The 17,474-nt window shown below is 53.5% G+C and overlaps 1 protein-coding gene across 2 annotated transcripts in view; it reads left to right on the top strand.

Annotated features, from left to right (window-relative positions):
* The window catches only part of PPP2R2C (protein phosphatase 2 regulatory subunit Bgamma), a 147,227-nt gene that overhangs the window by 81,524 nt on the left and 48,229 nt on the right, over positions 1–17,474 (top strand). For both annotated transcript variants that reach the window (XM_063107596.1, XM_063107597.1), the window contains exons 2-4: positions 10,061–10,158; positions 11,459–11,624; positions 13,536–13,648. In XM_063107596.1, the coding sequence (XP_062963666.1) occupies positions 10,061–10,158; positions 11,459–11,624; positions 13,536–13,648 (377 nt within the window). The remainder of the gene's footprint in view (positions 1–10,060; positions 10,159–11,458; positions 11,625–13,535; positions 13,649–17,474) is intronic.

Here is a 17,474-nt window from a genome sequence, read left to right on the forward strand (position 1 = left end):
TCTCAGCATCTCCGTGGTTCTGCTCTGCCTGTCATAAAACCCTGCTCAGGAAGGTCCCCTCCGACTGCCCTGGGTGAGGCCCGTGCCCTTCTGATCGCTGTCAGAGAGGGACTTCTTCACGTATTTGGAGCTCTCCAAGCGTCTCCCTCTAAAAGGGCGGGTGGGGAATCTCAGCTTAGCACCCCTTTCCTCCCGACTCTCCAGCCCTGCATCTCTGATGCCTTTAAATGTCTTGAGAAGCACCAGGCCTGGGGGTCAAGTTTATGGACTGGAGCCAGCCTGCCTGGACTAATTCTTGGCTCTGCACCCACTAGCTGAGTGGCTTTTGGCAACCTAGTTATCCCCTTTGTGCCTCAATTTCTTCATCTGTACAATGGGAATAATAGTAGCCTACAACAACTTCTTGGAGTTGTTAAAAAGACTCAATAATAGGTGTAAAGTTCTAGAGCAGGGCCTGGCTCCCAAGAGGTACCAGGAGGATTAGCTGTTATAACCTGTTCTGGTCCAAGGGTCCAAAGTCATGGAGCGGGTCCTCAGGGCCACTTCCCTTTCCAGTCCCACTCACTGTCCCTCTGCTCTCCTGATGCCTAATCTGCCACTCCGCTTTGTTCCTCAAGACCGCACTCCTGTTACTGTTTCCAGGAGGCCCTCTTGGATCCCGCCCCCTCCCCACCGCCCCTCCGGTCCTCCTGACCATCCCTCGCCTCCTGCGTGTCCCCTGGACCTGGCCTGGCCTCCCTCACCTCCTCATCCTCCTCCCGTGTGTGCCCAGAGGAGGTGCTGAGCAGCTTTGCTCACTGAGCTCCGTCCCAGGCGCCGGCCACTGCAGGTGGAACCTCGCACAGAGGGCCTCCCCCAGCAGCAGGCGGACCCTTCCTCCCCCACTGCCATCCTCATTGGCACCGATGCCTCTGGCAGTACTAATCCAGTGCAGCAACCTCAGAAGCCTCAAGCTGGGCATGCACAGGCCCCCTCTGCCCTGGGCTCTGATGTCTGATGGCTCATTAGTGGCGCTGACAGCACTGATGGTGGTGGACGAGGAGGGGAGGAAGTCTCCCGACGAGCATCTCAATGTCTTCCTCGTATTTGCAAGCCCTGGCCAGAGACTCCAGGGAAACTTCTAGTCCACAGAATTATTCGAATGCCATGTAAATGCTAGGAAAACTGGCTGGCTGGCTGACAATTCCCATTTTATCCCTGAGGTAGTCAGGGTTCAGAGAGAGTAAGTGATTTGGGTGAGGTCACACAGCTAACGAGTAACAAGGCTGGGACTGGAATACCGTCACCCTGTTGAAAGCTGCAGTGGTATGTTTAAAATCCAAGGGCAGAGCCTCCCACATGGCACAGTGCAGAGGACACCCAGCAACCCACAGGCCGGGGTGCGGCCCGCAGGCTGGGGTGCAGGGTGCAGGCTGGGATGCAGTGCGCGGGCTGGGGTGCAGCATGCGGGCCGGGGTGCAGGGCGTGGGCCAGGGTGCAGGGTGCAGGCTGGGATGCAGGGTGCAGGCCGGGGTGCAGCGCGCGGGCCGGGGTGCAGTGCGCGGGCTGGGGTGCAGCACGTGGGCCGGGGTGCAGGGTGCAGGCCGGGATGCAGTGCGCGGGCTGGGGTGCAGCATGCGGGCCGGGGTGCAGGGCGTGGGCCAGGGTGCAGGGTGCAGGCTGGGATGCAGGGTGCAGGCCGGGATGCAGTGTGCGGGCTGGGGTGCAGCATGCGGGCCGGGGTGCAGGGCGTGGGCCAGGGTGCAGGCCGGGATGCAGTGCGCGGCTGGGGTGCAGCATGCGGGCCGGGGTGCAGGGCGCGGGCCGGGGTGCAGGGTGCAGGCCGGGGTGCAGCATGCGGGCCGGGGTGCAGGGCGTGGGCCGGGGTGCAGGGTGCAGGCCGGGATGCAGCGCGTGGGCTGGGATGCAGGGCATGGGCCAGGGTGCTGCCCCGTGCTCGTGAGGGCGAGTGCCTGCTCCAGCTCTTGTTTCAGCTCTGTCTGTGTAGTTCCCTAGGGCGGCTGTGACAAAATACCACAAATGGGGTGTCTGAAACAACTGAAATGTGCTCTCTCCCAGCTCTGAAGGCCAGACGTCTGAAATCAAGGGGTCAGCAGGGCTGTGCTCCCTCTGAAGTCTCCAGGGGAGAAGCTGTTCCAGGCTCTTCCGGGCTTCTGGTGGTCGCTGGCAGTCCTTGGCTTCCTTGGCTTGTAGACAGTCACTCTGATCTCTGTCTCCATCATCGCATGGCCTTCTCCCCTGTGTCTGTGTGACCCTGTGTCTTCATATGGCCTTCTATCAGGACACCAGTCATTGGATTTAGGGCCCCCTTAATCCAGTATGACTGCATCTTAACTTGGTCATCTGCAAAGACTCTAGTTCCACATAAATTCACCTTCACAGGTACGGGGGTTAGGACTTTAACATAGCTTTTGGGGACACAATTCAACTTACAGCCCCTCTCTGGCTCCGGCATGCAGAGACCCATCACGGGGCTGGTCTCTTGGGACATCACCTCTACCCTCCTTGGGTGTCTGTGGATAGGTCTGCGCTGTGCCCATCACTGTGGTGTTGGCTGATGTCTCCTTGACCAGCGGTCCCTGCAGCCTCCAAGCTGCCTCTTCCAACCCTCCCTCTCCATTTGGGGGACACCCCAGAGCTGCCCCATACGGAAGGAGAGGACCTCGCGGGTGGAAGGGCAGCACGGTTTTTTTGTGGATTTTTTTTCACACCCACAACAGGACAACCTAGAGTGACCTGCCAATCATGGGGGGGCTTGGTGGACTCCCCCAGTGGCTGAGCTGGGACCCTGAGCTGAGGCTGCAGCCAGTGGCAGCTTGAGGCCCTGGTATGAGGGCAGGGACATGCCAAAGGAGCACGTGGCAAGGCTCTGCCACTGAGTGACTTTGGGCAAGTTCTTTGCTTTTGGGTGACCAAGTTTCCATCTCTGTAAGTAGGGAATGAAATAGGACCATAGGATCGTTCTGAGACTGAAGCAATGGGCCACGCAGGAGCTTTAACTGAAATGCCTTTACTTGTGTTTCATACTTGAAAACTACTTTCACTGGATTCAGAATTGTGGGTTTGCAGGTTTTAAAATTTTCTTCCAGTGTGTTGAGAGAGTCCTCTGGACTCCACTGTTTCTGCTGAGAAGTCAGCAGGCATCTGAGTCGTTGGGCCTCTGAATGCAACGTGTTGTTTTAATTCAGCTGCTTACAAAATTCTCTCGTCATTTTGGGTTTCATCAGTTTGACCATGATATGCCCAGGTGTAACTTTATTTGTATTTGTCCTGCTTGGAATTAGCTAAGCTTCTTAAATTTGTAAATTAGTGTCTTTTACCAAATTGGAGGATTTTTCAGTCATTATTTCTTGAAGGCTTTCTTCCATTCTAGTCTCTCTCTCTTCTCCCTCTGAAATTCCAATTGCATGTGTGTTAGACCCTTTGATCCTATCCCACAGGTCCCTGAGGATCTGTTCTTTTTCTTTTTCTTTCTTTCTTTCTTTCTTTTTTTTTTTTGTGACCGGGAAGGGGATTGCAACCCTCCCGCGCTCAGCCAGTGAGCACACTGGCTAGCCCTATATAGGATCCGAACCCGCGGCGCTGGGAGCTCTCTCCCGAGTGAGCCACGGGGTCGGCCCTCTGTTCTTTTTCTTAAAAAATTATTTTCTCTCTGTTCTTCAGATTGGGTCATTTTTATTGATATTATCTTCAAGTTCACTAATTTTTTTTTCTGTCATCTCAAATGTTCTGTTAAGCAATTCAGTGATTTTTCTGTTTCAGATATTATATTTTCAGTTATAGGATTTACATTTAGGGCTGACTGGTTAGCTCAGTTGGCTAGAGCAGGTGTTGATAACACCAAGGTCAAGTGTTCAGATCCCCGAACTGGCCAGCTGCCCCCCCCCAAAAAAAGAGAATTTACATTTAGTTCGTTTTTTATGATTTTTATTTCTCTGTTGAGATTTCCTTTCTTTTCATTAAAGTAGTTCATTAAGTATGAGCAAACTTTCTTTACATTCTTTAACATAGTTATAATAGCTACTTAAATAATCTCGATTTGTTAATTCCACTCTCCAGAACATTTCAGGGTCAGTTTCCATTGACTGTTTTTTGTATTAAGCATGAGTGATGTTTTCCTATTTTTTAGTATATCTTTACATAATTTTGGATCATATCCTGGGTGTTGGGAATAACATGATACAGACTGTACATTTTTGTTGCTTTCCTCCAGATAGCATTTGTGTTTGGTTTTGTGTATTTGGACGCAGTTAACTTGGCTGAACTCCCCTGTGAACTCCGCCTGCAGGGCTGGCCAGCGGCGGAATCCTAGTCCACGTCATTCAGCCCAGCTGGGCGGCAGCTGCTTGGAGTCTGTCCTGTGCGTGCGTGGTTTGGGATCAGCCAAAGACACAGGCGGACTTGATGTACCACCTCTGGGATCTCTCTCCGTGCCTCTCTTCTTTCCAGGATTTGCACTCTCACTTTTCCAGCTGCTGAGATTTCCTCAGACCCTGTTTCTGGTTTATCAAGCCAGTGAGACTGTGGCTTTCCATATGGGTTTTAGCAGCCACACGACACAGGCTGGGCTTGTCCTCAGGCTAAAAGCCATGGGGACTCTCCCAGGGCTGCGCCCTCTCTGTGCTGCCCCCTGCAGCATCTGCCTGGGTTTGGTCACATTCCAGGGACTTCAGATAGTTTTGTTTTTTTTTTTTAGTCGAGGGTTTAAAGTCTATAGATGTTGTTTGTGATCTCTCTGCTCCGATAGGAGCTGCTAGGCTATTCCCAGCGTGTTTAGGGCACTCTGAATCAGGCAGACAGAAGCACTTAAGAAATGTAAGTTATCATAATCGATCACAGTGCTGTGCTGCCTTCTGTGGCCAGGGCTAGAGGAACCTGGACACAGACAGCACTACGTGGGACAAGCTCAGTACCCTGTGAAGGGTGCACAATGGCCATAAGAAAGTGGTTGTAGGAGAGACCACTGAACTGGGGGTGAGGAAAGTGGGAGCTGTCCAGGAAGCCTTCCTGGAGGAGGTGGTATTGGGGCTGGAGGTGCCTGACATTCTGATGAGAGGACGGACTTTCTCCGCAGAGGTGTTCACCAGAACAACTGGCTTTATGGTTTTACTGATGTGAACTTCTGGTTTTCTCCTAAGGCAACTTTTCCTAAGGCAACCTCTGAAGACACTTACTATAAAAATAAGTAGGTGTTAAACATCCACCAGCCCCTTCCTGGGCCTGAGGAAGCCATGCCCCAGCCTGGCTCAGGGGGATTTGAAGTCTGGCGGTTGCTCTGTACATGTTTGCAGAATTGGACTGGAGGGGCTGGTGGTGAGGATAGTACGTGGTGACGTTGGCCCACAGATCTGTCTCCCATACTTCTGAGCTGCATGCTGCAAAATCTGTTAAGGCCAGAAGCAAAGAAGACAAAGAGCTTTAGCTTTTTGTCCAGCAAATTTTGGTAAGTGGTCATTCCTCCCCAGCCTTCTCACCTCCATTGTCTCACTTGAGCCTCCAACACCGGGCAGACTCTACCATGAGCATGCTAGATGACGAGACCAAGGCCTAGAGAAGTTGTGTGGCTTACCCAAGGCCACACAGCTGAGGCGCTGGAGCCAAGACTCCAATCCAGGGCTTCCTACTGGTCCTCAAAGAGCTTGCGAGGTCATTGCCAGTGGAGGGAGCCTCATCTCCTCAGCTGCCAAATGGAAGTAACAGTAATATCTCCCTTGGGGGCTGCTGTGAGGTTCAGGGAGGCAGAGGATACGAAAGTGGCATATAAATGTAAATTGCTCGCAGACATTAGTGTCTGTTACTGTGGTAACCGCCCAGCATTTGTGGACCGCGTTTGCTCTGGATAGCAATAGTTACGTTGGCATTTTACTTTAATAGCATTGTTATTTTCTCACCATAAAAACAATATGCATTATGCATATGTCCCAATGCATCAGATTGCATACATTAAATATGTGCAGTTTTTTGTGTATCGATTATCACCCCAACAAAGCTATGAAAAAATAATATATCTTCAGAAAATCTAGAAAACATAGAAAAGTATAAAGTGGAGGAAAAAACTATCTTACTTCAACCATCCTAAACACCAACCTCTGTTCACATTTTGGAGAATTCTCTTCCAGCTTTTTTCCCCTCTGCCCAGTTTGTTTGCCCATTTAACATGGCTGTGATCACTGATCTATATAATTAAAAACATTTTATATCCAATTTTATATCCTGTTCTTTTTCCCTTAGGGGATTTTACTATGAAATAGCAAGAATCAGTGCCACAGCTGGGTGTGGCTCCAGCTTCAGCTCACGGGTGTTCAGGCATCTCTGGGCGAGGACAGGCCACCCATGGAGGGACCTGACCCCGTTCTTGCCTCCACACTCAGAGGGCGTTTCATTTCTCATCTTTTTGGTTTAATGAGATGTGTGTCTTAATGAATGGGTATGTCCAGCCCTTTATCCCACATCTAAACCACCTTATCACTCTTTTTTTTTCTTTCACCATCTGCATGAGTCCATTTTCTGTTGCTTATAACAGAATACCTGAAACTTGGTCATTTATAAAGAAACAGAATTTGTTTCTATAGTTCTGGAGGCTGGGAAGTCCAAGGTCAAGGAGGCACATCTAGTGAGGGCCTTCTTCTTGGTGGGGACTCTCTGCAAAGTCCTGAGGTGGTGCAGGGTTCCCATGGCAGGGGCTGAGCAGGGGTGCGCTAGCGTGCTGCTTCCTGTCCTTATGCAGCCATGAGTGCCATTCCCATGATTATCCATTAGCTTGCTTATTCATTAACCCATTAATCCACGAATGGATTAATCCTTTCAAGAGGGCATAATTCTCACTATCCAATTACCTCCCAAAGCCCCCTCCCCAACACTGTCACACTGAGGATCAAGCTTTGGAGGGGACAGATATTCAGACAATAGCCCCTTAAAGATGGCATTTGCCCAGGGCTCAGGCCAGTGAAGCTCAGGAGCTGCCTCTAAAGGGTGTTCACTGAAAAAGAAAAGGCATCTATTGAATAGATATCTGTGGCTTGCCTACCACATGCAGGCACCATTTGAGGGCCTGAGGTTGCAACCACGAATCAGAAAGACCGAGATGCCTGCCCTTGTGGAGTGTTCATTCTGGCGGGGGAAGGAGGTAGGGTGGGGAGGGGGCGAGACAGCCAACAGACTATAAAAGCCTTGCAGGGAAAAGTCAGATCAGGCCAGTGGGTGATGCTCTGGAAGGGGTGCTGGGGTGCGGATGGCAAGTTCAACAAGGTGGTCAGTTGCTCGGTGAGAAGGCGGCAGCTGAGCAGCGTGGAAGGGACAGGAACGAGCTATGCTGTGGGCCGCAGGCAAACCACTCCAGGCTGAGAGAATGGGTCTTGAGGCAGATGGTAGCCCGTGCTTTTGAGAAAGGGCAAGGAGCCCATGATTAGGAGTGGAATAAAGAAGGCAGAGAGTTGTGGGGGATGAAGCTGGGGAGGAGGGAGGGCATAAAACTATACAACGGTAAATTTTTTTATGGCGCATCTGCAGATTCGGTGATATAGGCTTAGCTGGGCTTGCCATGCTGTGCAGGTCAGTGGGTCTGCTGGAGGCTGGGCTTGGCTGGGACGGCTCTGCTGCCTGTGTCCCCCCACCCCCCAGGACCAATGGGCTAGCCTGGGCAAATCCTTCTCTGATAGTGGCCTGGTGCAGGATAGCAAACCCCAGCTCACAAGCCCCTTTCCAGTCTCTGCTTGTGGCTTATCTAATTGCCGTCCTGCAGGCCAGATAAATCACGGAGACAAGCCCAGAGTCAAGGTGGGGGTGGGGAGAGGGACAGGTTTCCCACACCAGGGTAGGAGGCACTGCTGAGTTCCATGGAGAAGCACACAGGTGCAGGGGAACGGTGAGGTTTGACCTCCTGATGTGTCCTGCCTCAGGGACTTTAGACCACTCTGAGGCCTTTGCTTTACTCTGAATTTAAAATGGGGAGCCCCTGGGAGCTTTGCTCAAGAGAGTGAAATGACCAGTCATAGGTGTTAACAGGCCCCCTCCCACTGCTCCACCAAGGCTAGACTGTAGCCGGGTGAGGGAGAAAGCCAGGTCCACTGGGGGGCTGTCGCGGTGACCCCGGCAGAGGTGGGAAGTGTTTGGCATCTGGCTATGCTGTGAAGGCTGAGCCAGCAGCATTGGGTGTAGAGTCAGGGCAACCCCAAGGGTTGGGTTTGAGCAGGACTTGGAGCTGCCACCACCTGAGACGGGGGAGCCTGCAGAGGAGGAGCTTTAGGAGGGATCAGAATTCTGTTCTCGGGACCAATGGAGGGTGTTGAGCAGAGAGATACACCACGACTCAGGAATTTAACCACCACCCTGGCGGCTTAACAGAGCATGGGGCAGGGAGGCCAGCTATGCATCCTACCTGGGGCCACTGGGAGGAGTGGCCAGACCTGCAGTTTGTTTGCAAGTAGATCCATTTTGCTAATGCCAGGATCAGAGATTAGGGTGCTTACAGAGTCCAGGCCAGGAATGTGAAGAATGACTGAGGTCTCATTCACAGGGGGGTGGGTCCTGCTCTGCTCCTGCCAACCAGTGCTGCTTGGGCATATGGGGACAGTGTTCTAGAACTTTCCATCTTTCAAGGCATACTGGAAGTGTGAGGTTTTATAGGAAATTTTCCCTTTTCAAATATTAGGAATGAATTCAAATTAAAAATAAAATCACCTTGGGGCTCCAGTAAAACTCGTTGATGGAGCAGCCCTCAGGCTTCTAGTTCTCCAGCTGTCCTCCAGGACGGCTCAGTCCCTGGAAGGTGAAGGTTTCCTTCTGCCAGGCCAGGGTCCTGTCCTCCGCTTGCTCTCTCCTAGCTCCCAGGGTGTCCTGCTGGAATGTGCGGGCAAGTCTTCTCTGTGACACGTAGAACCCAAGAATGTTGAAGATGGAAGGGGCATTCCCCTAGTTCCCAGATGCAAAAACTGGGGCCTGGAGATGGGGCTGTCATTTCTTTCCAAACTCCTGCCCATGCAGGAGGGCCATCCCTGGGAGCCCAAGACTCCAGGTATAGGGTAACCACATAGGAGGGTTCCTGAGTACCTTGAGGAAACTTGGTCGGGAAGACGGACAGGGGGTATTGGGAGCTCAGCGTTCTAGAAGCGCAGACTGGGGAGAGATCCAGAGGCCTGGCTGGAGGTGGGGCCCCTGACTGGGCTCTGATGGGGCAGGGATGATTCACCCCAACCTTACTGTGTGCCAAGCCCTGAGCAGCCCCTGGCAGAGGAGCATCTTGTTTGTCTACAAAGCTGCTGGGAAAGGCTGGCCTGCCTGAGGTGGCCAGAGCATGGGGGCCTGGTGGAGGTTCAAGACAGGAGAGTGAGGCCACATCCAGGTGGCTTCAGATGCCACGTCAGTCCCATGGAGTGTCCAGTTACTATAGAGTCGGCCGGCCACTATGGTTGCCCCCAGGCCTGTGTCAAGTCCCCTGAAGTTTGTGGGGTTCTGGGACCTCCCTTCCCTCGGCTGGGCTCCCGGCCAAAGGGGTCCAGTGGAGACACTGTGCAGGCCACCTGTCTTGGGCCTTTGCCCATGCTGTCCCACCCCCACATGCCGCCTGCCCACCTTCAAAGTCTCCACCAAGCATGGCCTCCTCCCAGAAGCTTGCCCCACTCCCGCCCGGTGGAATAGCCTTTCCCTTCCCTGTCCTGAGCTGGTCCCAGCCTAGATCATACACGTGTCCGTCACAGCTCAGCGGACTTGGGCTGTGTGGGGTGGGAAGCGGGAGGCCTTAGTGAGTGTCAGATGCTGACATCCAAACCACCTGCTCAGCACCCAAGGAAATTTCTGAACTTCTGGAAGGAAGGGAAGGAGGGGGGAGTGAAGCGTGTCCCTGACGCAGGTCTCTGTTGGCAGCCAGCAGAGGGGGTGGGGGAGCCAGGCTGCAGGTGCTGTGCGGCCCGTCCACGCTCCCCACCCCTCGGGCTCCTGTCTGCCCAGCGGAGGCCCTGCCCGGGGCTGTGGGGCCTGGCACGGGGTTCCTGCACTGCTGTCATTAGCCTGGTAAACACAGGGGTCCAACCAGCCGCTGTGTCCTGTCTCTTTCCCCTCCTAGCTGACATCATCTCTACTGTCGAGTTCAACCACACTGGAGAGCTGCTGGCCACCGGTGACAAGGGTGGCCGGGTTGTCATCTTCCAGCGGGAACCGGAGGTGCGAGGCCATAGGGTCTGGTGGGGGGAGGGGGCAGGTGGGAGGTGGGGGGCAGAGTTGGTGGGGGCCACACTGTAACCTATGGGGGGGCCTTTAACCCACAGGGTACTGCGGGGCATCCTACTGGGATTGTGTCCCTGCCTCTACCACAGGGTACCTGGGGCTGGTGGGAAAGGGGTGCCATGGGGAGGCAGGGATGGGGTGGGCAGGTCCAGGGTGGGAGTCCACCGAGTGGGCTGCAAAGCTGTGCTTTGAGCTCCTTCCACCCAGCAGATGTTTGCTTGCTGGGTGCCACACCCTGTCCTAGACCCCAGAGCCACTGTCAGGACGAGGCAGAGCCAGCTGCTGCTCCAGCGTAAGCCTCCAATGAAACCTTTTGGCCCTTGCCCCCACCCCCACCCTGTCCCTGTGGGGTTCATTGTCCAGCAGAATTCTGGGCAAGACCGGAGCCAGCTGGGACAACCCACCCAGGGGTGTATTTCTGAAACGCTACACGAACCTTGTGATAAGAGGCCCCCATTTCCTGAGCACCTACTATGTGCAGGCACCTGACTAAGTGTTCTGTACACTTTTCTCATTTACTCTCCATTGCTCACCCCAGAGGGTGAGGATCGACACCCCGTTTTACAAATGAGGACACTCAGAGAAGTCACCCAGTTGCTGAACAGCAGATCCAGCCTGCCTGACTCCAGGACGGTGGTCTGTCACTTACGTGCCACCCGGCTTCAGAGAGGGGCGTCTCCCCCATCACATGTGTGCTGGGGGTTACAGGCAGAAGACACCCCTGAAACTAGGGAGGAGGGAGAAGGGAGGGGAAGGGAAGGACAGGGGGACAAGGGGTGGGGAGGGGAGGAGAGAGCTGAGGCACAGTCTCCTTCCCGCACGCGTGCCTGAGCACGTCCCCAGAGCTGACGTGCCTTGAGTCTCACTCTCCCTCACTGGCTCACGTGACCCTCGCAGCCACCCTACTGTGCACTCCTGGGGACGAGATGAGGTGTGGGATGCCCTTAGCTCAGTGCCCGGCACACAGTAGGTGCTCAGTCAGTGTGAGCCAGCTTGTTCTTACCTATCAGACTAGCGGGGAGGTGGGGCTCAGCACAGCCGCATGGCGTGTCACCGGCCATTTAAAGTGTAGTTTCCCCTGACCCTTGAGTTGGATCCACAGGCACTGCTTGGTGCCTGGTCACTGTGGCTGTGTCGGGCCCTCTGAGGTTCAGCCACTGGGCCCTTCCCCAGGTCGGTCCCCACCCCGCCCTTGCTGATCATGGAGCTCAGGCTCCTTCCTGGGGTTTCCTTGCAGAGTAAAAATGCGCCTCAAAGCCAGGGTGAGTACGACGTCTATAGCACGTTCCAGAGCCATGAGCCGGAGTTTGACTACCTCAAGAGCCTGGAGATAGAGGAGAAAATTAACAAGATCAAGTGGCTGCCACAGCAGAACGCCGCCCGCGCGCTGCTGTCTGCCAACGGTGAGCCACCCGCCCGCCACCCTCCTGCAGACGGTGCCCCAGCAGCGCGTGAGCCCTGCCCAGTCAATACCCAGCACTGCCGCGCTTTCCCTGTGCTGGGACTTGGGCTGTTCCCACTACTGTACATGGCACCGTCATGGACATCTCTGTGAACACTTTTCCTTGGGGTGGAGGGAGCTTGATATTCCTGATGAGGGGGCCAGACCTGGACTCTGTCCTGGCCCTGCGGCCTCGGAGAAGTAGCCTTGCTGTCCTGAGCCTCGGTTACCTCTCCTGTGTAGCGGGGTGGACCTAGCTCCCTTCTGGGGACACAGCCGGATGACGGCCGCCCAGCGCCCCGAGCACCACAAGCGCAGTGTGTGAGAGGCTTGCGGGCTGAAGTCGCCTGTGCCCTCCCTGAGGAAGCCCACGCTCCTCGGGGGGGGCGGGGCTCTAAGGCTTTTCTAAAACTGGTCAGACTCACCTGGACAACTCCCACCTTGTCCTGTAAGCTTTTGCTGGGTGTCATCTGCCACTGAGCCTCCCCGACCTCTCAGCTGAGCCAGGCATCCCTCCTGTGACATTTCTGACCCCTGCTGACCCTAAGCTTGTCCCACACTGGCCACCTGCCATTCACATTGTGTGCTCCCACCAGGCTCCTGACGGGCAGGACCCGTGTCCCTTGAGGGCTGCCTGGCATGGAATCATGCTAAGCAAACCTGTCACCTGAACCAGTGGGGCCTTTCCTGCACAGCAGTGGAGGCAATAAAACGCCCTCCCTAAGGACAGGCCACCTTGGGCAGGAGCATCCGGCAGGTTCTGAGCCTCATATATGTGCTCCTTTTTTTGCAATAATTTGAGAGAGATGTCACTTTCTTTCTGCCTCTCTGGAGGAAAGGACAGCTTTAGCTCCTTACCCATCCCCCAAATGCTTCCCAACCTGGTCTTGAATTTCAGCTTCTCCCTTTTCTAATAAATAGCATGACCTTGGGCACCTGTCAAGTGCTCCCTTGATATCAACTTTCTCCTCTGTTCCTTCTCCTGGACATGGTGGTATTTGTTTTGGCTACTGTAGTAATCAGGGTTCTCTGGAGAAACTGAGCCAACAGGGTATACTGGAGAGAGAGAGAGGGGGATTTATTTTAAGGAATTGGCTTATGTGACTGGGGGGCTGCCAGTCTACAGTCTGCAGGGCAGCTGGAGGCTCAGGGGAGAGCTGCTGTTCAAGGCCCAAGGCCACTGGGCAGCCCCTTCTCCCCCGGGGCATCAGTCTTTGTCTATTAAGGCCTTCAGTGGATTGGATGAGGCCCACCCACACTATGTAGGGTTGTCTGCTTTACACAAAGTCTACTGATTTAAATAGGAATCTCATCTAAAGAATCCTTCACAGCAACGTTCAAGACGTGTTTGATCAAATAGATGGATACGTGGCCCAGCCTAGTTGACATAAAATGAACATCACAGCTACTAAAGATTTCTCTTGTGATGTTCCTGGCAGGATTCCAGGGAAGCAGGGCCGCTGGAGAGCTGGGTCCTGGACGGGAGGACGCTGCTTAGTTAGGAAGAGCACGTAGGTCACCCTCTTCTGTCCACGAAGAACTCAACTAAGTAGGAAGCTACACTGGTATGGTCTTCCTGGAAATCAGTCGAGAGATTGGTAACAACCCTTCAAGTATCATGCCCTTGGGCCCAGCAATTTCACCTTAAGGTTCAGTTATGGGGAAAGCACAGAGTGAGGACGGGTGCTCCCTATGCAGATGTCCGTCGCATCAGGACACGTAATGGACACAATTAGAAAGAACCCACGTGTCCGAGGACACTTAAATCGTTTCTGGACTGGTGTGTCATTGTCTAGTTCACTGAAGTGGATATTCTGTTCTCTGTCCTGGTGGTGAATTATGTGTCTTGTTTTACTTTGTTCTGTTTTTAAAGATAAAACTATCAAATTATGGAAGATTACCGAACGGGATAAAAGGCCCGAGGGTTATAACCTAAAGGATGAAGAAGGGAAACTTAAGGACCTTTCCACGGTGACGTCACTGCAGGTGAGATGTTGGGCACAGAATTCCGGCAAGTGGGAAGCACGTTTACGCTTCTTTTATTAAACTCTGAGCGTTTTAGAACTTGAAGGGCCTTTGAGATTTGAGTCAGAGTCAGGGTCAGATCCTGGCCCAGCTGCTTCCTTGCTGGGTGGCCAGGGACATTTCCCTGACCTGTGCCTCAGTTTCCTAGCCACCAAAGTGGACATGACCGTCTTTCTTCTGGGGGTCTGTGGCCATGAGGTGTGGCGAGACATGTCTATGAAGTGCTTTTCACCTGAAGGTGGAGACACGTCAGATAATCCCTTGTTATACGAAGGGGGAAACTGAGGCCCAGAGAGAGGCAGCACCTCGGTCAAAGCTGCTCAGCTGGGTGAGTGGCAGAGCTGGAAGGACAACCTGCCAGTGGAGCCTTGTGGGTTCTGATCCCTTTGCCGAGGGATAGAGGGAGGCCTGGAGTGTGCAATGTTTGTGGCATTTACAAAAGTCCAGCTTAAAAGACTGCAGGTGATGTAAAAGAGGCCAGAAGGGTTAAGTCGCAGAGCCGTGCCAAGGCAAACTCTTGTCCCCAATACGATTAACGGGCAAAAGGACTCCTATTTCTACCAGCAGAGAGGCTGTGAAACATGGGAAAAAGATTCTGGAGTCGTGGGACCTGGGTTCAAGTCCTGCCTCTGCCACTTCCTGGCGGTGTGACCTCGGGCGAGGCACTGAGTCTCCACAAGCCCCGATTCCTCGTCTGGAACAAGAACGGACACTTCCGTAGTGAGCATGTGTCTTTTAAGCACTCTCGCTATGATAGCTCATTTAATCCTCACCAGATCCTACACAGCAGGCACTGTTATCATCATCCCCATTTCACAGGTGAGGAAACCGAGAGCTGGATCCAAACCCAGGAGAGTCTGGCTCCAGAGTCGGCATCCCAGACTCCTGCATGAAGCGGGCATGAGGTCCCTGCCTCACAGGAGAGCCGTGGGCATGGTTCATGGCGTCATGCCGAAAGGCCTCTAACAGCAGGTCCCTTTCCTTCTCCAGCAGGGCAGGAGGCAGCAGAAGCCACCGTTCCCTCCCTGGCTTCCAGAACTGTGCCTGGGCATGGGTGCTTTGCCCGTGTTTGTTGAAGGTGCTGCCGGTGCATGGCTAGTTCAGATTTATTCATTCAGCACAGGCTTATTGAGCATGTGCTGTGTCCCCTGCTTTGCTGTAGGCACTGGGAGGCCACAGCAAACAAAGGCCTTGTTGGCCACTTGAGAGTGGGATTGGGTCCAAGTCTTCTTGGTGTCCCCAGCAGCCGGGTCACGCCCAGCTCAGAGGAAGCGACCGTAGAGTGCTGATGAGTGAGCTAGGGCGGGCGTCGGGAGGTGTCCAGGCCCACCTTTCGGTGCTGACTGGAAAGGGTCGGGCTCCCATCACGTGGATTTCCTGCCTCCCCGGGTTTATCTCTTAACTCCAAGTGTGCTGCTCCCATCGAGGAGTGGTGCTGCATGTGCGGGGTGGTGTGAGTGCCTCTCCATGCTCACAGACGCATGGTGACAAATCCATTCCCTGATAGTTGGTGGCCATGGGCATGTCCCTGCTCTGCGCCTCAGTTTCCCCACCAGCAAAATGGAGATGAGAACTCCTTTCTCTGAAATGACAGCAGGTGCACACATTGGCTGCCTCACGTGCACGTTCCCAAAGAGACCTAGAAGACACACACGTGCTGAGCCTCCAGCCAGCCGTCGTAAACATAAAGCAGTAATCAATATTGTTCCTGAGAAGGAGAAATAAATGTTTAAACACGTTGGCCTCTAAATGACTGGCAAATTGCACAAATAAATTCTGAGGAAGTGGGAAGCCAATTACCTTTGATGTTGAGTAATGGGGTGAATGGTACCCCCCACTCTACCTGGAGAACCAAGCAAGTTCACGAGGGTTCCAGCTGGCGGGAGGGATGCGGTGATCACATCGTGGCTGGCCTGGGAGTGGAGGCAGAGCCAGTGGCACGTGGGAATCCCACTGATTTCCCTCCCAGTGTTGGAGATTTTTCTCTGTAAGTCACACACATCCCAAGACCTTTCGCTATAAGCCGAGGCTGCACAAGAAAGACGGAAAGAACTTGGGGATCCTAGTCTTTCCTCATCTTACCTCGTTTGCTTCCTGTCTCACCCGTGCCACCCCAACCCTGCACAGCTTTCTACTAACCCATGTGGTTCATGCTGGAGGCAGCTGCTACTTGCTGAGAAGCTGCTCCTTGCTGGGCCCTGTGCTAGGTCCCTGGGGTCCCAGAGGAGAGCAAGGTAAAAACTCAGTCCCTGCCCCCAAAGTGTTCCCAGCCCTCCAGGGAAATGGTCACGGAATCGCCATCGCACTGGTGGTCAGTGCTGTGACAGAGGGACACACAGGGGCCATGAGAGCCCAGGCAGCCTTTCTGCACCTTATCTATTTGCTGAAATCTTATTCATCGTTTAAAACCCTACTAGCCTCACCTTTGTAAATCCTTTTCTAGACAGGCCAGATGAAAATCACTCTCCTTTCGCTGTCCATTCTAGCCTTTTTGCATTCAACACCGTCTGTCCTTAGTGTTTATGTGTCTGTCTTCCTGCCCCTAACCTTGACTAGACTGTGGCTTCTGGAAGTGTGGGGCATGTTTTACTCATGAATCCCCAAACCTTCAAGGCAGGTTTCTTTTCACTCTTGCTCTTCTTTTAAAAAATGGCTTTGAACTCTAGTTTGGGGGATAGCAGCGAATGCCAAGAGCACTGGGTGACCTGTCCCCAGGCTATGGAAGAAATCAGTGTTGCTGGAAGAACGGGGGAGGCAGACTGAGATGCCAAGACTTTGCTGGGCCAGCGATGTTCTGACTTCCTCCAGAGCAGTGACTTCCTCTCTCTCTTGAGAGAGTATGGGGGTCCCCACGGTGGGCGGTGGCTTCTCAATGGAAGGAAAGGTTGGGAGCTGATCTAGAGTATCTGACACACAGGGACATGCACAGGGAGGATCTCCTAGAGGGACTTGGACACACCAGCATCGACTCCCAGGCATACAGCCTAGAAGCGCATAGACCAAGAGAAAGTGATATGAAAACCAGCCAGAGCCAGGCAGGCATGCACACCGATGATGGATGCACATACTCACACACACACACACACACACACACACACACACACATGCATGCAAACTTGACCACACACACACATGTACCCACACATAGTGCCACACATGCATGCATACTTGAACACATTCACACATACACTCATATATTCACACAATGCACTTACACTCCACAAGTCACACTCATGTGCACACACACACGTGTGCAGCCCCCCACACTGGCACACATGCATGCACACTCACACATACATTCATATGTACACACTCAAAATGCACTTACACTCCACACAGTCACACTCATGCACACACACGTACCAATGCACACTGGCACACATGCATGCACACTTGAGCACACACACCCACGCATACACTCACATGCATTTACACTCTACACACAGTCACGTTCATGCACACTCACATATGTGTGCCCCCACACACTGGCATACACTTGTGCATGCACACTTGAGCACACACATACTCATGCACACATGCATTTCCACTCTGCACACATACATAGTCACTCGTGTGCACACAGACACACACACACATGCTGGGTGTTGTGGTGCATGAATAAACCTCACGTGGGTTGCAAAGCTGCACCTGTGGCACAGTTGCTTAGAGCTCATCACCCCACTGCAGCATGAAGCTGTCACCTCCTGTCTCTGCTGTCCCTGGGAGCTCAGGGACACAGCCCAGCATTCATCCTCTCACTCATTCACTAGAGGGCCTCTCTATGGTA

Source organism: Cynocephalus volans, chromosome 9 (genome assembly GCF_027409185.1).
Source record: "Cynocephalus volans isolate mCynVol1 chromosome 9, mCynVol1.pri, whole genome shotgun sequence".
In the NCBI taxonomy this organism is placed as follows: Eukaryota; Metazoa; Chordata; class Mammalia; order Dermoptera; family Cynocephalidae; genus Cynocephalus; species Cynocephalus volans.